Below are 17,105 nucleotides of genomic sequence, written 5' to 3' on the forward strand. Positions count from 1 at the left end.
GATAGCTTGGTAGATGCCGTAGTACATTATTAGCTATGAACAATCTTGAGTTCTTCCAGAGGTAAGGAGGGAGATGACAAAAAGGGGGAACGAGATGTCCAGTGCCCTGTGGGATCTGTGGAGCTGCATAATGGCGCCTTGAGGCAGCAGGTGTGGTCAATATGGTTGGGATAGCTGGAGCGGCCTGGGAGCCAGATATAGGAAACAACTGACATAGCAGAGAAAGAAGTTCTGGACAACACTGAAGTGTTCAAGGCTCGTTTTTGGCAGTCCAAGTGCATATCAGCCGGTAAGGGCACTGGAATAGTTCTGGTGCAACGAAATGTCTCTCCAGTGCTAGTACTGAAGGGATGTGACCCAGTGCAAACGGAGTATCCGGAACTGTGAGGGCACAGAGAACAGCCCGGAGCACAGCACCAACCACCACAGAAGAGAGAAAGTGTGAAAATAATGTTACCAATGTTGATCCTTCTAAGGGAGTTATTGATAAATTTGAAAGGAAAAAAGTGTGGATAGTGTAGACCATTTTTCCCTTTTCTAACATTCGAGAGAAGTCTTAATTCTAGCACTACTGTTATAGATTATGTATCACAACTGTCAGAAATATACTATTTCAAGCCGACTTGCAAAGCAGAACATTCTTTAGTTTCTTTTTCTTTCTCCATAGAAGTAATTTCTGTATCTAAATCAGACTAAAACTTCTGTACCATTGCTGATACACTTGACATCAAAAGACAGTTTTACCTCCATATCCCGTCTTTATTGATTTCACTTTATTAAAATGATGTTGCTGCTACATTCTGTCTCCAGTCATGGGGAAGCGACAGAAAAACTTGAGCAGTAGGGAAATTAGGTAACTAAATTTATTAAGTGAGGCTTCTGTTGTAGATGCAAATCCAGGAAGAAGTAAAGGATCACAAAGGGGAAATAAATCAACTGGAATTATTACAAATATGTAACTGGAATAACTGCAGTTATGAAAAGTGTGAAGAAAAGGTGAACAGAACATTGATTTAAGTAATTTCTTCTACTATCCTAATAGTTTGCATATTATGTGCATGTTCAGGCTGTACACTATAACTCTGAATTAACCTTCTTGTTTTCTGTTCTTTTGCTATTTGTCCCTTCAAACATGACCTTTCTCCAGAAGTCTACCTTCTTTTCTTTCAACTTGCTGGCTTTCTTTTGCTTTAGATTTATCTGTAAGTATTCTTCATTTAGGTTGTAAGATGGCCATTCAACCAAACCCTCTCCATTAGGATTTCTGTAAATGACAATGAAGAGAGAGTGAATGCCCTTTTCAGTTGCAAGGGAATTCAATTGCAGAAGTTTGGACTGAATCAACAAAATTGCTAACTCCCTATAACTCATGAATCTCATGATTCTTACCCATTTCGAGCAAAGTTAGCCCAGTACTTCATCAGAGTTCTACTAAGGTTCTTTTCTTCCTCTGTAGCTTCACCTGAGAAACAAAATTTTAAATAACTGTTATGAGTTGCAGAAACCAAAACCTTGCTTTTTCAGAAGGAGCATTTCAGTCTGTGAATAGGTCTTAAGAACTTACTGTTTACAACAGAGGCATTGTACCTGCAATATGTTAGTAACACAGCAATCATCAAGAGAAGACTTCAGCACTCTTTGTGAACAAGACGAGCACAATTATCCTTATTCTACAAACTGAGAATTGCAGTACAGGAAACAGGTGATATGCCTGTAGCTTTTCAGGAAACCAAAAGCAGAACCGAAAAAAGAACCCATGTGTCCTGAGTGCCATTCCAACTTAAGGAATGGGCCGCATGGTTTATTTTCATAGATCTCAGTCTGGCTTTGTGGGACGAAAATTTTCCCTACTGTTCACAGTATGACGAGGCAAAAATTTCTTCATTGTGATACCAGACAAGGTTGTTTAAATATAGTCACACATATGCCCACTGCATTAGTGTGCTGATTTAACTGAAATCAACCATAGCAGTAATGCTTTCAGTAGATTCAGGCAAATAGAAAAAAGAACTAAATGGTGTTTTCTAGTGCAGGATAACACAAGGGGGAGGGGGTGAAAAGACAAAGTCAAAAGAGATTGAAAAATGTTTTTACAACATAGCTGGATTGCTCCGAAGTTCAGTGGAATGAAAGGAAATACTTTCATTTCTGTAGGCTTTGAAACAGACTATGAACTACTGTGCAAATGACAAAGATAATGGCAAAAAAAATGGTGAATTCACTTAAAATAAGTAGAATCTCTGTATTTCTTTGTCAAAATAAGAGCTGCCCCTGATTTGTTTCATGAGAAAGAAGATAAGTCATCCTGAATATTATGTGTTTAGGCATATGCAATTAAAGAAAATTGCTGGATTCATAATATTCCTGAGGATGTGCCATCTTGTATCCAGCTGTTCAGTGACTGGCACATTCATTTGGACTGTAGCAATGTGGGATTCTGCCTGAAGGAACCAGACCTTCCAGAATCCTATGAGAATGCCCAAAATGGCAAGGCAAAGGCAATTTTGGGAGTACACTCTTAATCATTCCCCAATGGACTGGTTCCATTTTGAATAAAAAGCTTAAATATTAATTGAGTCATAGGAGACAATAGTCTTTAACCTAACTGTTAGATCTTCATGCAGAAAGTGAAACACTGGAGTTCCAAGCATTGCTCTGATCAACACAACTGGAACACTATCTGCAAAAGAGACTGAGTGCCACATTCTCTGGGGCCTGACAGCCCATAGGATTTCCTGGAAAGGAGGAGACATTTGCTTAAATTCCTCAGGAAAAGAAGAAATCCTAGATTTCCTGCTTTGCAAGCACTCTACTAGTCTCCTGCAAGTGTCATTGACCTTTCCTTGGATTTATTTTTGAGCCAAAGCTATTTGTCAAATTCATCAACAGTGCTGGTATAATGACACTGATGTTTTTAAGCAAATGTCCTCTTTGCTAAATTGTTGGCGTGTATAACATAGAGTGCCTCAGAAACAGCAAACTGTACAGGACAAAGAATGAAGACAGTAAAGTCATGTTAAATTCTAACATGAGAAAGGGTTCTACTTTGGTCTCACTGTTAACAAATGCACTTTAGTCTGATTAAAAGGGAAGCAGCACTACTGAACAGAATAATGCTGGTGTTATGAGAGTGATTTGTAAGTGAACATGGAATGTTCTATTCCTTACTGCGTAGCTGAATATCACCAGCCAGAAATGGTCCTCCAAAGACAAACCCAACTTCATCTCCATGATCAGCTTTCACATACGCTGGTTTATTATCCCCGTATGACGTGGGCCGATGTTGATATTCAAAGAAGTAGGTAGGAGCTCCAGACTCTAGAAGACATAACGAGAGTTAAGGAAGAGATTCGTAAATCACAGCTGACATCAGCTGTTTAAAATATTACTTTAAATATGCCCCAAGCTTTATACTGGGCACATTTTTAATGTAATGTTACATTCAAATATATATTTTTTCTTTTTAATTAAAAATTAAGAACCCACAGCACTTACACAAAAAGATGAAAGATTAACCCCATGAAAACACAGAGAAAACAAAATAACATCAAATTATTTTCCAGTTCTGGTTTGTGTACACTTCAATACCAGAATAACTCCAGAGTAGAGAGCTGCTGACTTCCCAAGCAGCAGTGGGTCAAAGGACAAATTCCAGGTTGCTTTAATATGTTTCAATTTTTAAGCCTGTATATATCAGTTATCAAGCGTTTACTTGTGTCATCATGCTCTGCTCTCAGTCTGTTGACTGTGAGCACAAGTGCAAGACACTAGTACAAGGATAAAAGAGTACACACACTTGTTTCACACAGTCCTGCAGACCTATATGCCTCTTCACCCTCAAGTTCCCAGTGGGAATCTCAAGAAGGGCTGCCTACCCACAATAGGGTTTGTGTCTACATCGTTTGATCCAGCATATAGCAAAAGGTTTTAATATCCTATTGGTGTTCATTAGCTCACCCCTGTAGTAATTCAGTGCTCTAATGGATGGCATAACAATTCCTAAGTCCCCTAATAATTCCAGAAATCCGTCCCGCAGCTCAGCAGGATCATCAGTGTTTCCTAGATACTCATCCACTATCACAGACAGAAGCTCTGGTGGTAAATCCTAAGAGAAATTGGGGAAACGAGAAACACACAGAAAAATCATGTCCTTGAATTAGCAGCTAAAACCATAATCTTTTGAACTTCAGACATTCTGCAAAGGCACAAAGGCAAGCACCCATGTTCATGGGAAACCACAATGGCAAATAAAACCTATTCAGATTTTTTGTGGGGGGAAAAAAAGCAACATCAAAACCCAAGCCAAACAAACCACGTCAAGTCAAATTTGCAATGGATTTGTACAGGTTAAAACTCTATAGGAATCAACGAAGATCCAGGGACTTCACCTGATAATACCTTTGGTTTCTCTTTTCTTCAAGAGAAAAGAGATGGGAATAACAACAGAAAATTATCTGAGTCCCTGAAAAGTTTATGGACTATCAGGCTAGAGGGCAAGACCAAGTTTTTAGTATTAGAATTTGCTGCTTGAAAGTTATATTTCAAAACTAGGAGTGCAAAGTAACTAATTTTAAAGTTATATTTAATGTAAATATATTGAAAAATCCTGCTTTGAAACCCGTCAACCAGGTTAGCCATCAGATGCTGTAAAAGCAGGGACACTATTACAGTAATACTACACACAAATGCATAAGATAAAAACGTTTGTTCAGAGGTCTAGAAGGAGAAAGGTATTTCCTCAAATCCCAGGCCTTACTCAACCCTGTTTCTGTGTAACTCCACACACCGTAGTCCCATCGGCTTTGCTGGGACTCTTCCCAGAGCATAGCCTTGGTAACACTACAGCTCAAGCATGAAATCTGAGAACATCAAGCTTCACAAATCTGTTATATGCATTAAAAAGAAATTTCACTTCTCAAATTAGGCTAGTGCAACAGTACTTACTATCAGTGGGAGAAAAATATCTAAAGTTGAAATCATCAATTTTTTATCTCCTATTTCCCTCAAACCTGGTACTTTTGATGTCTGCACAGAAAAAAAAAAAAAAAGTAATTAGTGCCATTCAACTTCTCCAATGTTTTTAACATTGGAACTACATTATTGCACTTTATTCTTACTACTGGTTTTATCTTTGAAGCATATCATATGTGAAATGTGGTACAATGCAGCAGCTGTCTTGAAAAGCTTGAATTTATTGCAGTAAATGTTTACATGGTGAAGGCTTCTACATAAATCACTCATACTATATAGTTTAGGCTTAAATCCACACACATATTCTTAAGAAACTCTTAAGACTAGAAAGCATTAGGGCAGAAATGAAGCAAAAAGCTTCCCCTGTCTCAAGGGCTGATTTTCCCTCTGGTAGGGGAGGTGTTAAGAGTCTCTCTGTCTCCAGTCCAATTATTCGAATCCTCTGAAGGAAATACAGATAGGCAGTGTTCCCACTCTATTAGACCATTACATCCAATGACTCTTCTGTCTGCAAAATGAATTACAACAGATTTCAATGTACAGTTTTCTTCTTGGACTCAGTACCAGCACACTCCCAGAGACACACAATTACTACGTAGATCTAGAACAAATGCTTTGTGCTACATAGATGGATACTTAGGAAATGAAGAAAAGAGGACAAAGAAGAGAAAAGACACAAATCTACCTCCTGCTGTTTTGTGCTCTGTATAGCAACCACTCATTTAGTGAAGTTACCCATGGAACTGATATGATAAAGAATGTATGGATTGAGAATGAGTTGGACACCCGCATTATGCCCACACTCTGTCCCCAGATGAGATTTTCAAACACTAGATCATTCTACATGATAATGAAGAACACAGGGGAATGACATCAGAGTTCATAGTGACAACGTGATGTTTAAGGTGATCAACGTCACATTTCTAAACATTCTGCGTATCAATCCTGAATACTGCGTGTTGTTGGGGAAAAGATTAGTTATATTTTTCTTTCAGTAATAAGTAACATGCCTTCTTTTTGCTCTCTTTGCCTGGATGAGGGATTAAAAATTTAGGATAGGAAATATGGTATAAAATTAATGTTCCGAGGATGCCCATGTAGTTTAACTTGCAGGATGAAGCCTGTCTCACTGTTTCATGACGAAATGGTTCTGGGTCACTACAGCATCCTAATGCAAGAAAAGTTTACCTTGTCTATATTTCCAACAATCTATATTTCCTTTTCAGCCATACTTAAAAGGTGTCCTACCAGCAAATACCTCCTCAGAGTTGCCTGCATCAGTTAACACATCAGTTAACAATCAATCAATCAAAAAAAAAAGAGAATAACACTAAATTACAGATCTCATGTTCCAGCCAAATTCATTGTTGGTGACTCCTATCATAAATGGGACTGCATTAAATTCTTTTCCAGCCAATATCTCTTCAGGCGGCTTGTGAAGAAATACTCCATCCAAAACTAAAGGTAGAAATGTGATATCCTGAAGGAGAAGAAAATAAAATTACGTGTTAATAGTATTTCCCATTTTTTCTTCAAATCATATAATAAAATGTCCACATTTAATGTTCCAAGTGAAAAAAAAAAAAAAAAGGCTTTAAGAAATCTGAGTATCTACAGCCACTGTAACATGAATTTATAGTTTTGTACAAGAGTATAAAACGCAAGCCCGGTTGGGTCGTAGCACGGAGAAATGTAACGGTCTCCTGATCCTTCACAGGCACTGTAGCACTTCATTGAAAATTCTACAGAGAAATTATGTGAAATTATTTCAATATTTAGGTGGTATTTTGACAAAAATGAAGAAAATTCCACTCTGGAACAGGCTAGCAATGAACTCTGGTTAGAAGCTGAGCTAAAGTTTTGCAAATGTGCCATTAAAAAAATATTACTAAGTAAAGTTTCACCTACCGTAGTGTTAAAGACTATATCGTTTGCTTCCTGGTTCCTTAAGCAGTTTATCAGTGAGAGTGAGCTGCTCACGTCACACTTAAATATACTTGCAATATGCTGAAAATTATTAACAGAGACAAAAACTGTTAGCTGTGAGGCGGTCTTTAAGGAATGTATTAACATAAAATTACTACACACGGTACTGTTAATAGTTTTATTTAAGGACAGATTTAGGTGAGCTTGATAGGTCTTTGAGTATTTTATTTTACTAGAAATACTACGGTTTGATCACAAAGTGAAATCATTCTGGCATACTTCTCTTTCTTGCTGTATTTCCATTCACTGTTCTATAACAAACCTTGCTGCAGAGATAATACAAAGTTGTAACATAAATCAAATAAGGAAAGAAAATTCAGAAAATCAACTTATGAGATATTTACATTATTACCACTTGATGTTTCAGGAGGAGAAGTGAAAAGGTACTTATAGAGAGGAATTTAATTCTAAATTTAATTTTAAAGGTTTTTTTAAATAATTAATTTCAAATACAAGTGCTGCATAAAAAAACCATAGCTGAATAAAAACTGAATGCCTCTTCTGGATTCTAACAAAACTTTCCATAATAAATTTCATAGTTACCGTATAAGTTACAATGTGCATGAAAATCAACATATGCCCAGCTTGGCATGTGTGTAACTGAAAATACTTAACTTGACCCACAGATACTATAATCACATAACTGTATAATCTATTTCCAACACCAAATGAGACTGAAAATAAATAGACTATAGGTATAATGTGGGAATAAATTTTATCAACTTTGTTGAATAATATGCAATTAGATTTTCCCCTTTTCTCTTTTAAGCAAATTATCAGATATAAACAATATCCTGTTTTAGGTTATAAATGCTTTAAAATACAAAAAATGAGCTTACCTTAAGATCTGTTGTAAGATGTAAAGTTTTATCTGGAGAGATTATAATTCCACTCTCTAATATTACTTTATGAAAGAGACCCTTAGACATAGGAGATAAAATCTGCCAAGAAGGGAAGAACAGAAAGTTTATTCTACATTAAGGTTTTTATCCTATAATTTTATACTTGACTAGACTGCTGGATTCAGCGGGGAATGACACATTTTTATGTGCTTACAGGAGAAGTGTCCAGATTTAGCACAATGTGCCATTAATCTGACTTTCAAAAATCAGATTAAGCAAAAAATGTTACACTAATTGAGTTTTTAAAGATTTCATAAACTATGTTAATTTTTAGTGTATCCACTGCATGCCTACATGTGCAAAATTCGAGCAAGATCCTGCAGATACACCAAAGAGCGTGACAGATCCTGGGTCTCCACCAAAGTGTTCAATATTTTCTTGGATCCACTGAAGAGCCGCTACTTGATCCAAAAATCCCCAGTTCCCACGTGCGTGTTCATCACCAGTACTGAAAGAAAAGAATAAGCCAGCTTCTCAGGAAGACTAATAGTTCTTCTAACACCAGAATAAATAAATCTCACCAACTTAGATTTTGTGCAAAGTGTCATATTTGGCCAAGGGAAGATCTGTACAGCCTACTGACCTAAAGCTCTTCCCGGTCAGACCTAAGCCCCACTGACTTACTTGCCTCTACAGTTCACTGACCCACCCATGGATGGATTCCTGGCCTTTATACTATATGATTTTTTTGCTTTACACAGCAATGGATGGAAGTAAAGGCAAGAACAAAAATCCTATCCAGAACCAAATAAGCCCAACTATGATTTGATAGCAGGCTACAATCAAATGACAATGCAAATGGAATTAACAAACATTTCTTAATGTCCTTAAGTCCTGATGTCAGCAAACTATGTGCATTCAAACCACTCTAACAGCAGGAAGCTGTTTCTTCAGGAAACAAAACTACCTATGCTTTAAATACGATAGGAAGTATTTTGTAAAAGGTGAAATAGGTCATCTTACTTGAAGAATCCAAGGAGTCCAAGTCTGTACTGAATTATTACTACCACAACATTCTCGTAGGCTGCTAGTGCAGAACCATCGTATCTAGAAGCACCACCGAATATAAAATTGCCTCCATGGATCCACACCATGACCTTAGATAAAAAAGGGTGAGACACACTTTTATACATTGCTTGGTAGATTCCATTTGAAAAAGGAAGAAAACAGCAGAGAATCAAGAACTCCAAATCACTGAAGCTCAATAGGAGCTGAATTTTAGATTGTTGCACTTTGAATTTTATGTAACATTATTTTTGCAAATACAGCATCACATTTTCAAAAGCAATTAAGTGACTTAGGAGCTATAATTAGGTGCAAACTTTGTACAACACAAGTTTGTACAATGGGTTTACGTACAGGTAACTTGTTCTTGTTTGAACCAGCAGGACTGTAAACATTTAGATACAAACAGTCTTCGGAAGTTCGGAATGGAATGTGTTTTTCTTTAAAGTTTTTTTCACCTATTTTCAACAAGGACAGATCTTGAGGACATCTTCACAAAAGAAAGGAAACATGATTATTAGTGATAAAACTGCAATAGCATCAACGTAACAATGACAGAGAAAACACACCTCCTTGTACCCCACAGGCTGAATTCCCACAAGGTGCTCAAACTTTGTGTTAGAGGTGCAAGCTGTGAAAGCACAGCTCTATACCTGTCTTTAAAAAGCTAATTATTTCAGCACAGTATAATGAGAAAACATTAATTCCTAAGGCAGGAATTTCCCAGGAATTCTTTGTGCGTCCTAGTCCCACAGTTCTCATGAAATACTTCAGTACTGGCAGCATATTCACTACCAGTCAATACAGGCTCCTTACCAAATATCAGACCTCTGTACTCTAATAAACATGACAACACTGACAAACACGAGCAGGTCCTATACACAAATGAACTGAATGGCTCTCACACTGGTGGGTAAGAAGTTGCATCTCTCAGATCACTCCAGGGTTCAGGTGGTTCAGGTGGGGAAAACCTCAAGGGTCCAACAGGGGCTCTTGCAAAAGGAATTCCAAGGAAAACATTTACAAGTCTGTCTGTCTCCTTCACAACAGTTTGTCTCCCTTTGAGTCGTCCAAGTGCAATAGTCACTTCTGGCTCAGCACCATTCTGTCCTAAGTAAAACATCAGGAAGAAAAAAAAAAAATAGGCGTCTTCATAATGATCAGACAGACTTTTCAATGAAAAACATTTCTAACTGACTGTTTAATTCAGAAGATTTCAGCTTGTTCCTTCCAATTTTGTACAGTCTTCTTTTCACTTCTGTGCAATGACAGACACTCCTGTGGAACTGGCTCTGCCAGGGACAACTGGAGCTGGGTAAAACACAGTTCAGTTACTGTGCAACAGCACACAGCTTAAAAACAAATTTCACAGTAAACAGCAACAGTCAAAATCATGAATATTTTCTAAATCTATAATCCAACAAGATCTTAAAAATATTTTGTTTAGATAATTCAGAAATGTTTTTGTTTACTGCCTTTTAAGAATGGCAGAAAGTTCTAATTTCATAAAATCATCTCAGAAATGGTTTCATCTCAAAACCAGTAACTTTTGCAGCAAACTTATTAGGATACTTTAGCAGCTTGGTAACAAAAGTATTAGAGATGTACTGCCTTTGAAAATCAGTACACTTCAGCTTGTTAATGCAGCTGCTTCCCCAACACCAATAATAACAGTCATCTCACCTTCTGCTCCGCAAATGACGAATGCTATACTACAAAGCAAAGCAATCTGGCTTCGAGGAGCCATCTCTCACCTGTGTTTGGGCTCCAGACTATTGGTTTTATGCTGAACAGACATGTACAAAGGTCCTGGCGGAAGGCATTCTGACGAGGAAGTGCAGCCCCGTGCTGTCCTGAACATGCCCCGCATTCAGCACTTTCAGACCGTACTGGATAGAGAGGGTAAACACAATCCTTCAGCGCAATGCACCTAATCATTACCTGATTCTGAGAATAATCTGAAAATGACTCAAACACCACGTGTGAACAACAACAAAAGGCACCGTCCTAGTTAATCTCCTGTTATCCTACAAGCGGGGAAAGCAGTTGTGCTCTAAAGAGGTTCCAGAGCTGTAACACATAAATTCTTGTAAAAAAGCCTGAAAAGCTGCAACAAAAACCTCACAAAAATACAGGAATGTAAATTAAAAATAACTAAGAAGTAACAATTAAAAAAAAAGAAATAAAAATAGTTAATACATGCGGAAGTTTTAATGAGGGCTAGCACATATGTACAATAACTGACATTGTGCTTTTCAGCAGGGCCGGGCCTCCAACCTCCACTTTAGTTCTTTATCCCTTCTTGAATAAAAATAGACCTCCTGCATTTTTCAAAATTAAAGGGGAGATTAAAGTTAAGGGTCAGACTATAACTTCTCTACAAACAGCCTCAGCGGAGGACAGAAAGCAAGAGTGAATAACCAGCACCCCATGGGGGACAGACTTCCCTCAAAAAAGCGGGAAAGGGCCATGACCTCACCTTCTCTATAAAACAGCTTCCTACCGTGGAAATAGGCTGGAAATCCAATAGATTGTTTTGCCTGCTGGCTGAAAAAGTCCTAAAAGATTCTGTAGTCTGTAGAAGCATAATACCCCTCAGTGCAGCCGACCAGCCTCAAGGCCTTCATGCTCCACCAACTCCCAATCTTCAACTGGCAAAACACCCTCCACAAAATGGCTCTTTGCTTTTCCACCTTGGATTGTTTCACATCTCCTGGATGAACCGTGTCGTCACTCAACTGCAAAGCCACCACTTCAGACTCCTCTGTACTGCTTTCACTCAATTCACCTCAGCACGGACACTCACAGAACCTGTGAAGCCAGCTTCACCACAGACCATACATCATGTAAGTTCCTCCTGCTTGGGATACAAAGGTATGTCACAGTAAGTCAGGTAATCTTTAACAAAAAGGGTTGCAAATGAGATAGCTAAAGTAAGGTTTTCAGAGCTACTTGCTATTTTGTATATAGCTCCTGAGTGTCTAGGTTAGATAGCTTTGGAAAAGTGTGCCAGTTTCTCAGGAATTTCACCTGAAACTGTGCAAATGTGCATTGTAGAACATAACTTGCCTCTTATTTTTTATACTTTCCTCAAATCTTTCTGTTGCAATTATCTTTGTTCCAGTCAAATATGAATAGTCTTGGGATTTTTGTTGAATCTTCTTGTGGTCTAAAGACAGTCTAAAACCAGCAGAGTTCAAAATACGGGAACAGGTGTGTGCACCTGTTTGTCTATATCTATATCTATATCTATATCTATATCTATATCTATATCTATATCTATATCTATATCTATATCTATCCATGCACATATATGTGAGGCAGGGAGCAAAGGGATGGACAAAACATGATTGCATGAGGCTACTTTAGATGAACAATTTCCATTAGTGAAATCTAATGAATACACATTTCTTGTGCTGCCAAACTGAACTCTCCTTATTGAATTAAAAACCAACCAACCAACCAACAAAAAACATTTTTAAACTCAGCCAACAACTTCATAAGTCAGCTCAGTCAACTTTCCATTTCCTAAACAGACAGAGAAATGATGCTTACCAACAGAAGTTATTATCCAAAACAACATTCACTAATTGAAACTTCAATGTAAGGTGTCCCTCAGGGGTCTGTACTGGGACTAGTACTGTTTAATATCTTCATCAATAACATAGACAGTGGGATCGAGGGCACCCTCAGCGAGTTTGCAGATGACACCAAGCTGTGTGACGCAGTTGACACACCTGAGGGATGGGGCACCACCCAGAAGGATCAGGACAAGCTCGAGAACCGGGCCCATGTGAACCTCAGGAGGGTCAACAAGGCCAGGTGGAAGGTCCTGCACCTGAGTCAGGGCAACCCCAGTATCAATACAGGCTGGGGGATGAAGGGATTGAGAACAGCCCTGCAGAGAAAGACTTGAGGGTACTGGGAGATGAAAGACTGGACATGAGCCAGCAATGTGGGCTTGCAGCCAAGAAAACTGATTGTATCTTGGGCTGCATCACAAGGAACGTGGCCAGCAGGTCAAAGGAGGTGATTTTGCCCCTCTGCTCTGGTGAGACCCCACCTGCAGTGTTGTAACCAGCTCTGGAGCCCTCAGCACAAGAAAGACATGGACCTGTTGGAGAGGGGCCAGAGGAGGCCACAAAGATGACCAGAAGACTAGAACAGCTCTGCTGTGAGGACAGGCTGAGAGAGTTGGGATTGTTCAGCCTAGAGAAGAGAAGGCTCCAGGGAGACCTTCTTATGGCCTTTCAGTACTTAAAAGAGGTTTGTAAGAAAGATGGGGACAGACTTTTTAGTACAGTCTGTTACGATAACAGGTAATGGTCTTAAAGGAGCGGAGATCCAGGCTGGACATGAGGAAAACATTTTTTACTATGAGGGTGGTGAAACACTGGCCCAGGTTGCCCAGAGAGGTGGTGGATGCCCCATCCCTGGAGACATTCAAGACCAGGTTGGACAGAGCTCTGAGCAACCTGAGCTGGGTGAAGGTGTCATGCTCATGGCAGATGGGTTGGACTAGATAAGCTTTGAAGGTCCCTCCCAACCCAAACTACTCTATGATTTTATGATAAAGGATTAGATTAAGACGTGACCTTTAATGCCAATGTAATCTATACATTAACTGAATACAATACAAAACCAAGGTGAAAGCAGAAATAAATTGAGACTTTGCTCACAGGCAGTTTGCGTGTCTTATCTGAAATAACAGGAGATGCGTAAATGTCTCAGTAATCTTCAGAACTTGTTGGGGGCAAGCCCAACCTGGCCCAACTTACTGCAGTCAAAGAGACACCTCAGGAAACCACCACCACCACCTCTGTAAGGTGGTGCCCAGCAAGAGAACCACAACAAATGTCTTTTATTCTAGCAGCAAGACTTACCTCCTTTCAAATCCCTCTGCCTGGGGAGCATGTTCACATCTTCCTATCCCTGACCATGACTTAACACAGCAGGTATGAAAAAACCCAAACCCTATACAGATATTTTTTTTCAAAAAGAAATCAAACATATTGAAGGAAGCTAAATCAGATAATATACAGTACATTTAGACAGGTGTTTGTGCTTTAACCCTATTATAAAGGGGTGTACGAAGCCAAAATATGTCATCATTACACTCCATCATTCCAGTTTCTTTGTTTGCAGTGTTTTTTATATACAGTTTTGTTGAAGTTTAAAGCCTCTTTTAAGCTGGCATGCTTAATGCCTTAAAAATACCAAAACCTTCTATATGGATTTATCTAATTGTGTCTGCTTTGATCCTAAGTGCATCACAGTTGCTACTACTTGAGATAACTACGAAAGTTTGCGTAGGCCTAGAGAACAAATTAACCAAAGAAACACGCAAGACGTTGCAAGGATGAGCAGCTCACTAATCAGCTCAAACGTAACCACAGGCTGATAACAGTAGTTTTATAGCTACTCCAAGGACATCCTAGAGATTTATCGAAACTTTGTAAAGACTGCTCAGTAGAATTATATCCTGAGATGACTCAATACCAGGTATGAACAATGTGGGTGAGGGTATTAATTCCCCAAAAGACCACCAGAGACTACCAGAGACTTCACACCTGTATAGAAATAACAAGCTGAAAGAGCGAAAAATTACAGCATATGCTTCAACTCAATGTTATGACTATGCATTAGACAGATGAAACTGTGTACTAGATAAGATGAGGTTTTGATATATTTTATACACAAATATCCCATGGAAATTCCTTTCAGGCATGCTAGTTTAATCTAGCATCCAGAGTTGCGCAACTCTGTAGTGAAGAAGTATCTCATATCTGAGAGCAAATTGGCAATCACGTACCCTGGGTAATGCACTTTCAGTTTTAGCGACAACAGTTTGTATTTAATGTGCAATTTAATTTACCTATCCTCCATAACACTAAGTTCACTTCGTAGGTCCCTCACACTCACTTCGCAGCGTCGCTGATCCCAGCGAAGTTTCAGTTTAAAGCTGAGCAAGACCCGGCCCGCTCCACGCTGCCTCCCACCCGCTCCTCGGAGCTCCCGACCGGCGGCCCCGCGCTCCCCGGGTCCCCAGCCCGCCGGCGGCCCCACGCCCGCAGGAGCGCGCTGTCGCACGGGGAAGCGCCGGCCGGCCCAGCACCGCCCAGCAGCCGCCTCCGCTCCCGGTGCGGCCGCGAACGGCGTCCGGGCTCCTTCCGCCCGGCAGCGCCGCCGCAGCCATGGTGGGCCCGGGCCCGGGCGGCGGGGCGCCGCTGGAGAACGCCAACCCGCTCATCTACCGCCGCTCGGGGGAGCGGCCGGTGACGGCGCGGGAGGAGGACGAGGAGCTGCCCGACTCCATCGACGACCGGGAGATCTTCGATATCCTGCCGGGAGGGGAGGGCCGGGGCCGCTGAGCCGGCGGCGCAGGGCAGGGCAGGGCCGGGCCGGGCGGTGCAGCTCCGCTCCACTTTCCTTAACGCGGCACATCTCATCCGCTCCATTAACGACCCCGAGCACCCGCTCACCCTGGAGGAGCTGAACGTCGTGGAGCAAGTGCGAGTGAAAGTGAGAGCCCGGGGCGCCCATCGAGCCGCCGGGGCCCGGGGATTAAACGCGGGCGGGGCACTGATCGACTAACCTGCTGCTTTCTAGCGCTGAAGGGCGTTCTTATAGCGGTCTGCTGCAGCTAAACGTGGTATTTTACAGTGTCAGGGAAGAAAACCATGAGCGGCAAGGTGCAGCTCCGAGTTGCGTTTCCCATAGGTGCCTGCAGCTGGGCTGGGGTACGGCCAGAGCGGTTCGTCCATGAGTGTTTGGTTTCCCCAGGTGAATGACGCGGAGAGCACGGTGGCGGTGGAGTTCACTCCCACCATTCCTCACTGCAGCATGGCGACCTTAATCGGCCTCTCCATAAAAGTGAAACTGATCAGATCTCTGCCTGAGAGGTTTAAGGTGAGTAATCAAATTGCTCTAAAAGCCAAGAAAAGGGATTGTATTGGAAAATTACAAAGAAAAAAAAAAGCTACCTAACTCGTGGTGAGAACTGACCGGAGTGATTTTGTTCTTGCGGGTGAGGGGAAGGCTCTGGGAAGCAGAGGGGGCCGCGCACGGAAATGTGGATGCAGAGTCGCGGTTCGGTGGCAGCGGTGTCAGGCGAGTGGGGTCGCGGGGGCAGTGACCTGCAGTGCTCTGCAGCACGGGAGCAGGGGAGGCTGCTGCCCTGTCTCAAAGAGGCTCAAGCAGATGGGAATGCAGAACAGTCTGCGAGTTTAGACTTTATTCTGCTCTATGCAGTAACTGCCATTGGCAAGAATACTCTTTTTGCCCTCTTTTTGTTACTGTCTTATTTTTATCATCAAAGAGTTTGAACTTGAGCTTCCACTGTACTATTGACTTTGTCCTCTTTTTCTTTTGTGATGCCTTTTAAGCTGGATGTTCACATAACACCAGGAACACATGCCTCTGAGCATGCAGGTAAGGTTTTTAATGCTCTGGTTTGTGTTTGGGTTTTTTAATTTTGAAAATTAGAGGGGAGAGAGACTCCCAGACCTGCAGAGCAGCTGTTTACTCTCTGGGACTTTACATGCGCCAGCTCCTGGGGGATGTAGCGGAACAGAAACGTGTACTGATGACGCTGGTGTGTTCTGTACCCTGCTGTAACCATCTCCTCAGGCAGCCTGTGCTCTCAGCTGGTCATGGATCTGCCTGGGCTCTGGAGGACTCAGAAAATGGGGAGGGGCTGGGGGGAAATTTCCTCCTGCATCACAGCTACAGGTGCTGCTGGACCACAAACAGCTTTGTGGTTTAACCTGTGATAACGCACCAGCTGTGACTTGAGACTGCAACTCTGCAGCATCCTTAGCAGCTGCAGAATTATGGGTCTAGCTGGGTGCCATAGCAACAGAGTGATTATGTGTCTCCATGTAAAATGCTTTAACAAAGACCCTGTACAGCAAGGTTTTGACTGGTTTCTTGTGTTGTGTTTTTTTTCTGCACAGTTAATAAACAGCTTGCTGATAAAGAACGTGTAGCAGCTGCTTTGGAAAACTCTCACTTACTGGAAGTGGTGAATCAGTGCTTGTCTGCCAGATCATAATTGCCTGATGAGGAAATTATTGGTATTCTGCTCTGTTAAAAGTTTTTTTTTTTTTTTTTTTATATATATATAGTGGTGATGCTAATGTTACTCTATACATATACCTATGAGCAAAATAAAATCACTTGGATTTTCTTAAAGAAATGTTGATTACTCCTACAAAACTAGTGTATGGGAAATCAGCTTAC

General features: G+C 40.8%; 2 protein-coding genes across 3 annotated transcripts; one reads left to right on the plus strand and one right to left on the minus strand.

Moving 5' to 3' along the window:
* Nucleotides 1-725: 725 nt before the first annotated feature.
* Nucleotides 726-15,651, minus strand: LOC136107147 (fatty acyl-CoA hydrolase precursor, medium chain-like). 2 transcript variants are annotated; one of them, XM_071814338.1, is made up of 13 exons: nucleotides 15,460-15,651; nucleotides 9,772-9,974; nucleotides 9,219-9,354; nucleotides 8,823-8,956; nucleotides 8,154-8,307; nucleotides 7,797-7,898; nucleotides 6,880-6,978; nucleotides 6,311-6,451; nucleotides 4,945-5,025; nucleotides 3,958-4,105; nucleotides 3,169-3,318; nucleotides 1,390-1,462; nucleotides 726-1,264 (listed from the first exon to the last, which is right to left on the minus strand). In XM_071814338.1, the coding sequence occupies exons 2-13, from the start codon at nucleotides 9,789-9,791 to the stop codon at nucleotides 1,075-1,077; spliced, it is 1,428 nt and encodes a 475-aa protein (XP_071670439.1). In that variant the 5' UTR covers nucleotides 9,792-9,974; nucleotides 15,460-15,651; the 3' UTR covers nucleotides 726-1,074. The 2 variants fall into 2 exon arrangements, with proteins under 2 accessions (XP_071670439.1, XP_065704050.1); XM_065847978.2 differs by lacking the exon at nucleotides 15,460-15,651 and adding an exon at nucleotides 10,548-10,627 and having other exon boundaries at nucleotides 9,770-9,974.
* LOC136107149 (cytosolic iron-sulfur assembly component 2B) lies at nucleotides 15,012-17,061 on the plus strand. The gene is made up of 5 exons (XM_065847982.2): nucleotides 15,012-15,200; nucleotides 15,307-15,386; nucleotides 15,648-15,773; nucleotides 16,250-16,295; nucleotides 16,820-17,061. The coding sequence occupies exons 1-5, from the start codon at nucleotides 15,059-15,061 to the stop codon at nucleotides 16,915-16,917; spliced, it is 492 nt and encodes a 163-aa protein (XP_065704054.1). The 5' UTR covers nucleotides 15,012-15,058; the 3' UTR covers nucleotides 16,918-17,061.
* The last annotated feature ends 44 nt before the right edge of the window (nucleotides 17,062-17,105 follow it).

This window comes from Patagioenas fasciata, chromosome 13, assembly GCF_037038585.1.
Source record: "Patagioenas fasciata isolate bPatFas1 chromosome 13, bPatFas1.hap1, whole genome shotgun sequence".
NCBI classification, from domain to species: domain Eukaryota; kingdom Metazoa; phylum Chordata; class Aves; order Columbiformes; family Columbidae; genus Patagioenas; species Patagioenas fasciata.

Coding starts and splice junctions, on each gene's coding strand:
- LOC136107147 (XM_065847978.2), bottom strand. CDS start 10,611: ATGGCTCCTCGAAGCCAGATTGCTTTGCTTTGTAGTATAGCATTCGTC. Junction 9,355..9,769: donor GCAACTTCTTACCCACCAGT/GTGAGAGCCATT, acceptor TCTTTTGTGAAG/ATGTCCTCAAGATCTGTCCT. Junction 8,957..9,218: donor CAAACAAGAACAAGTTACCT/GTACGTAAACCC, acceptor TTTTTATCTAAG/GTCATGGTGTGGATCCATGG.
- LOC136107149 (XM_065847982.2), top strand. CDS start 15,059: ATGGTGGGCCCGGGCCCGGGCGGCGGGGCGCCGCTGGAGAACGCCAAC. Junction 15,387..15,647: donor TGGAGCAAGTGCGAGTGAAA/GTGAGAGCCCGG, acceptor TGGTTTCCCCAG/GTGAATGACGCGGAGAGCAC. Junction 16,296..16,819: donor ACATGCCTCTGAGCATGCAG/GTAAGGTTTTTA, acceptor TTTTCTGCACAG/TTAATAAACAGCTTGCTGAT.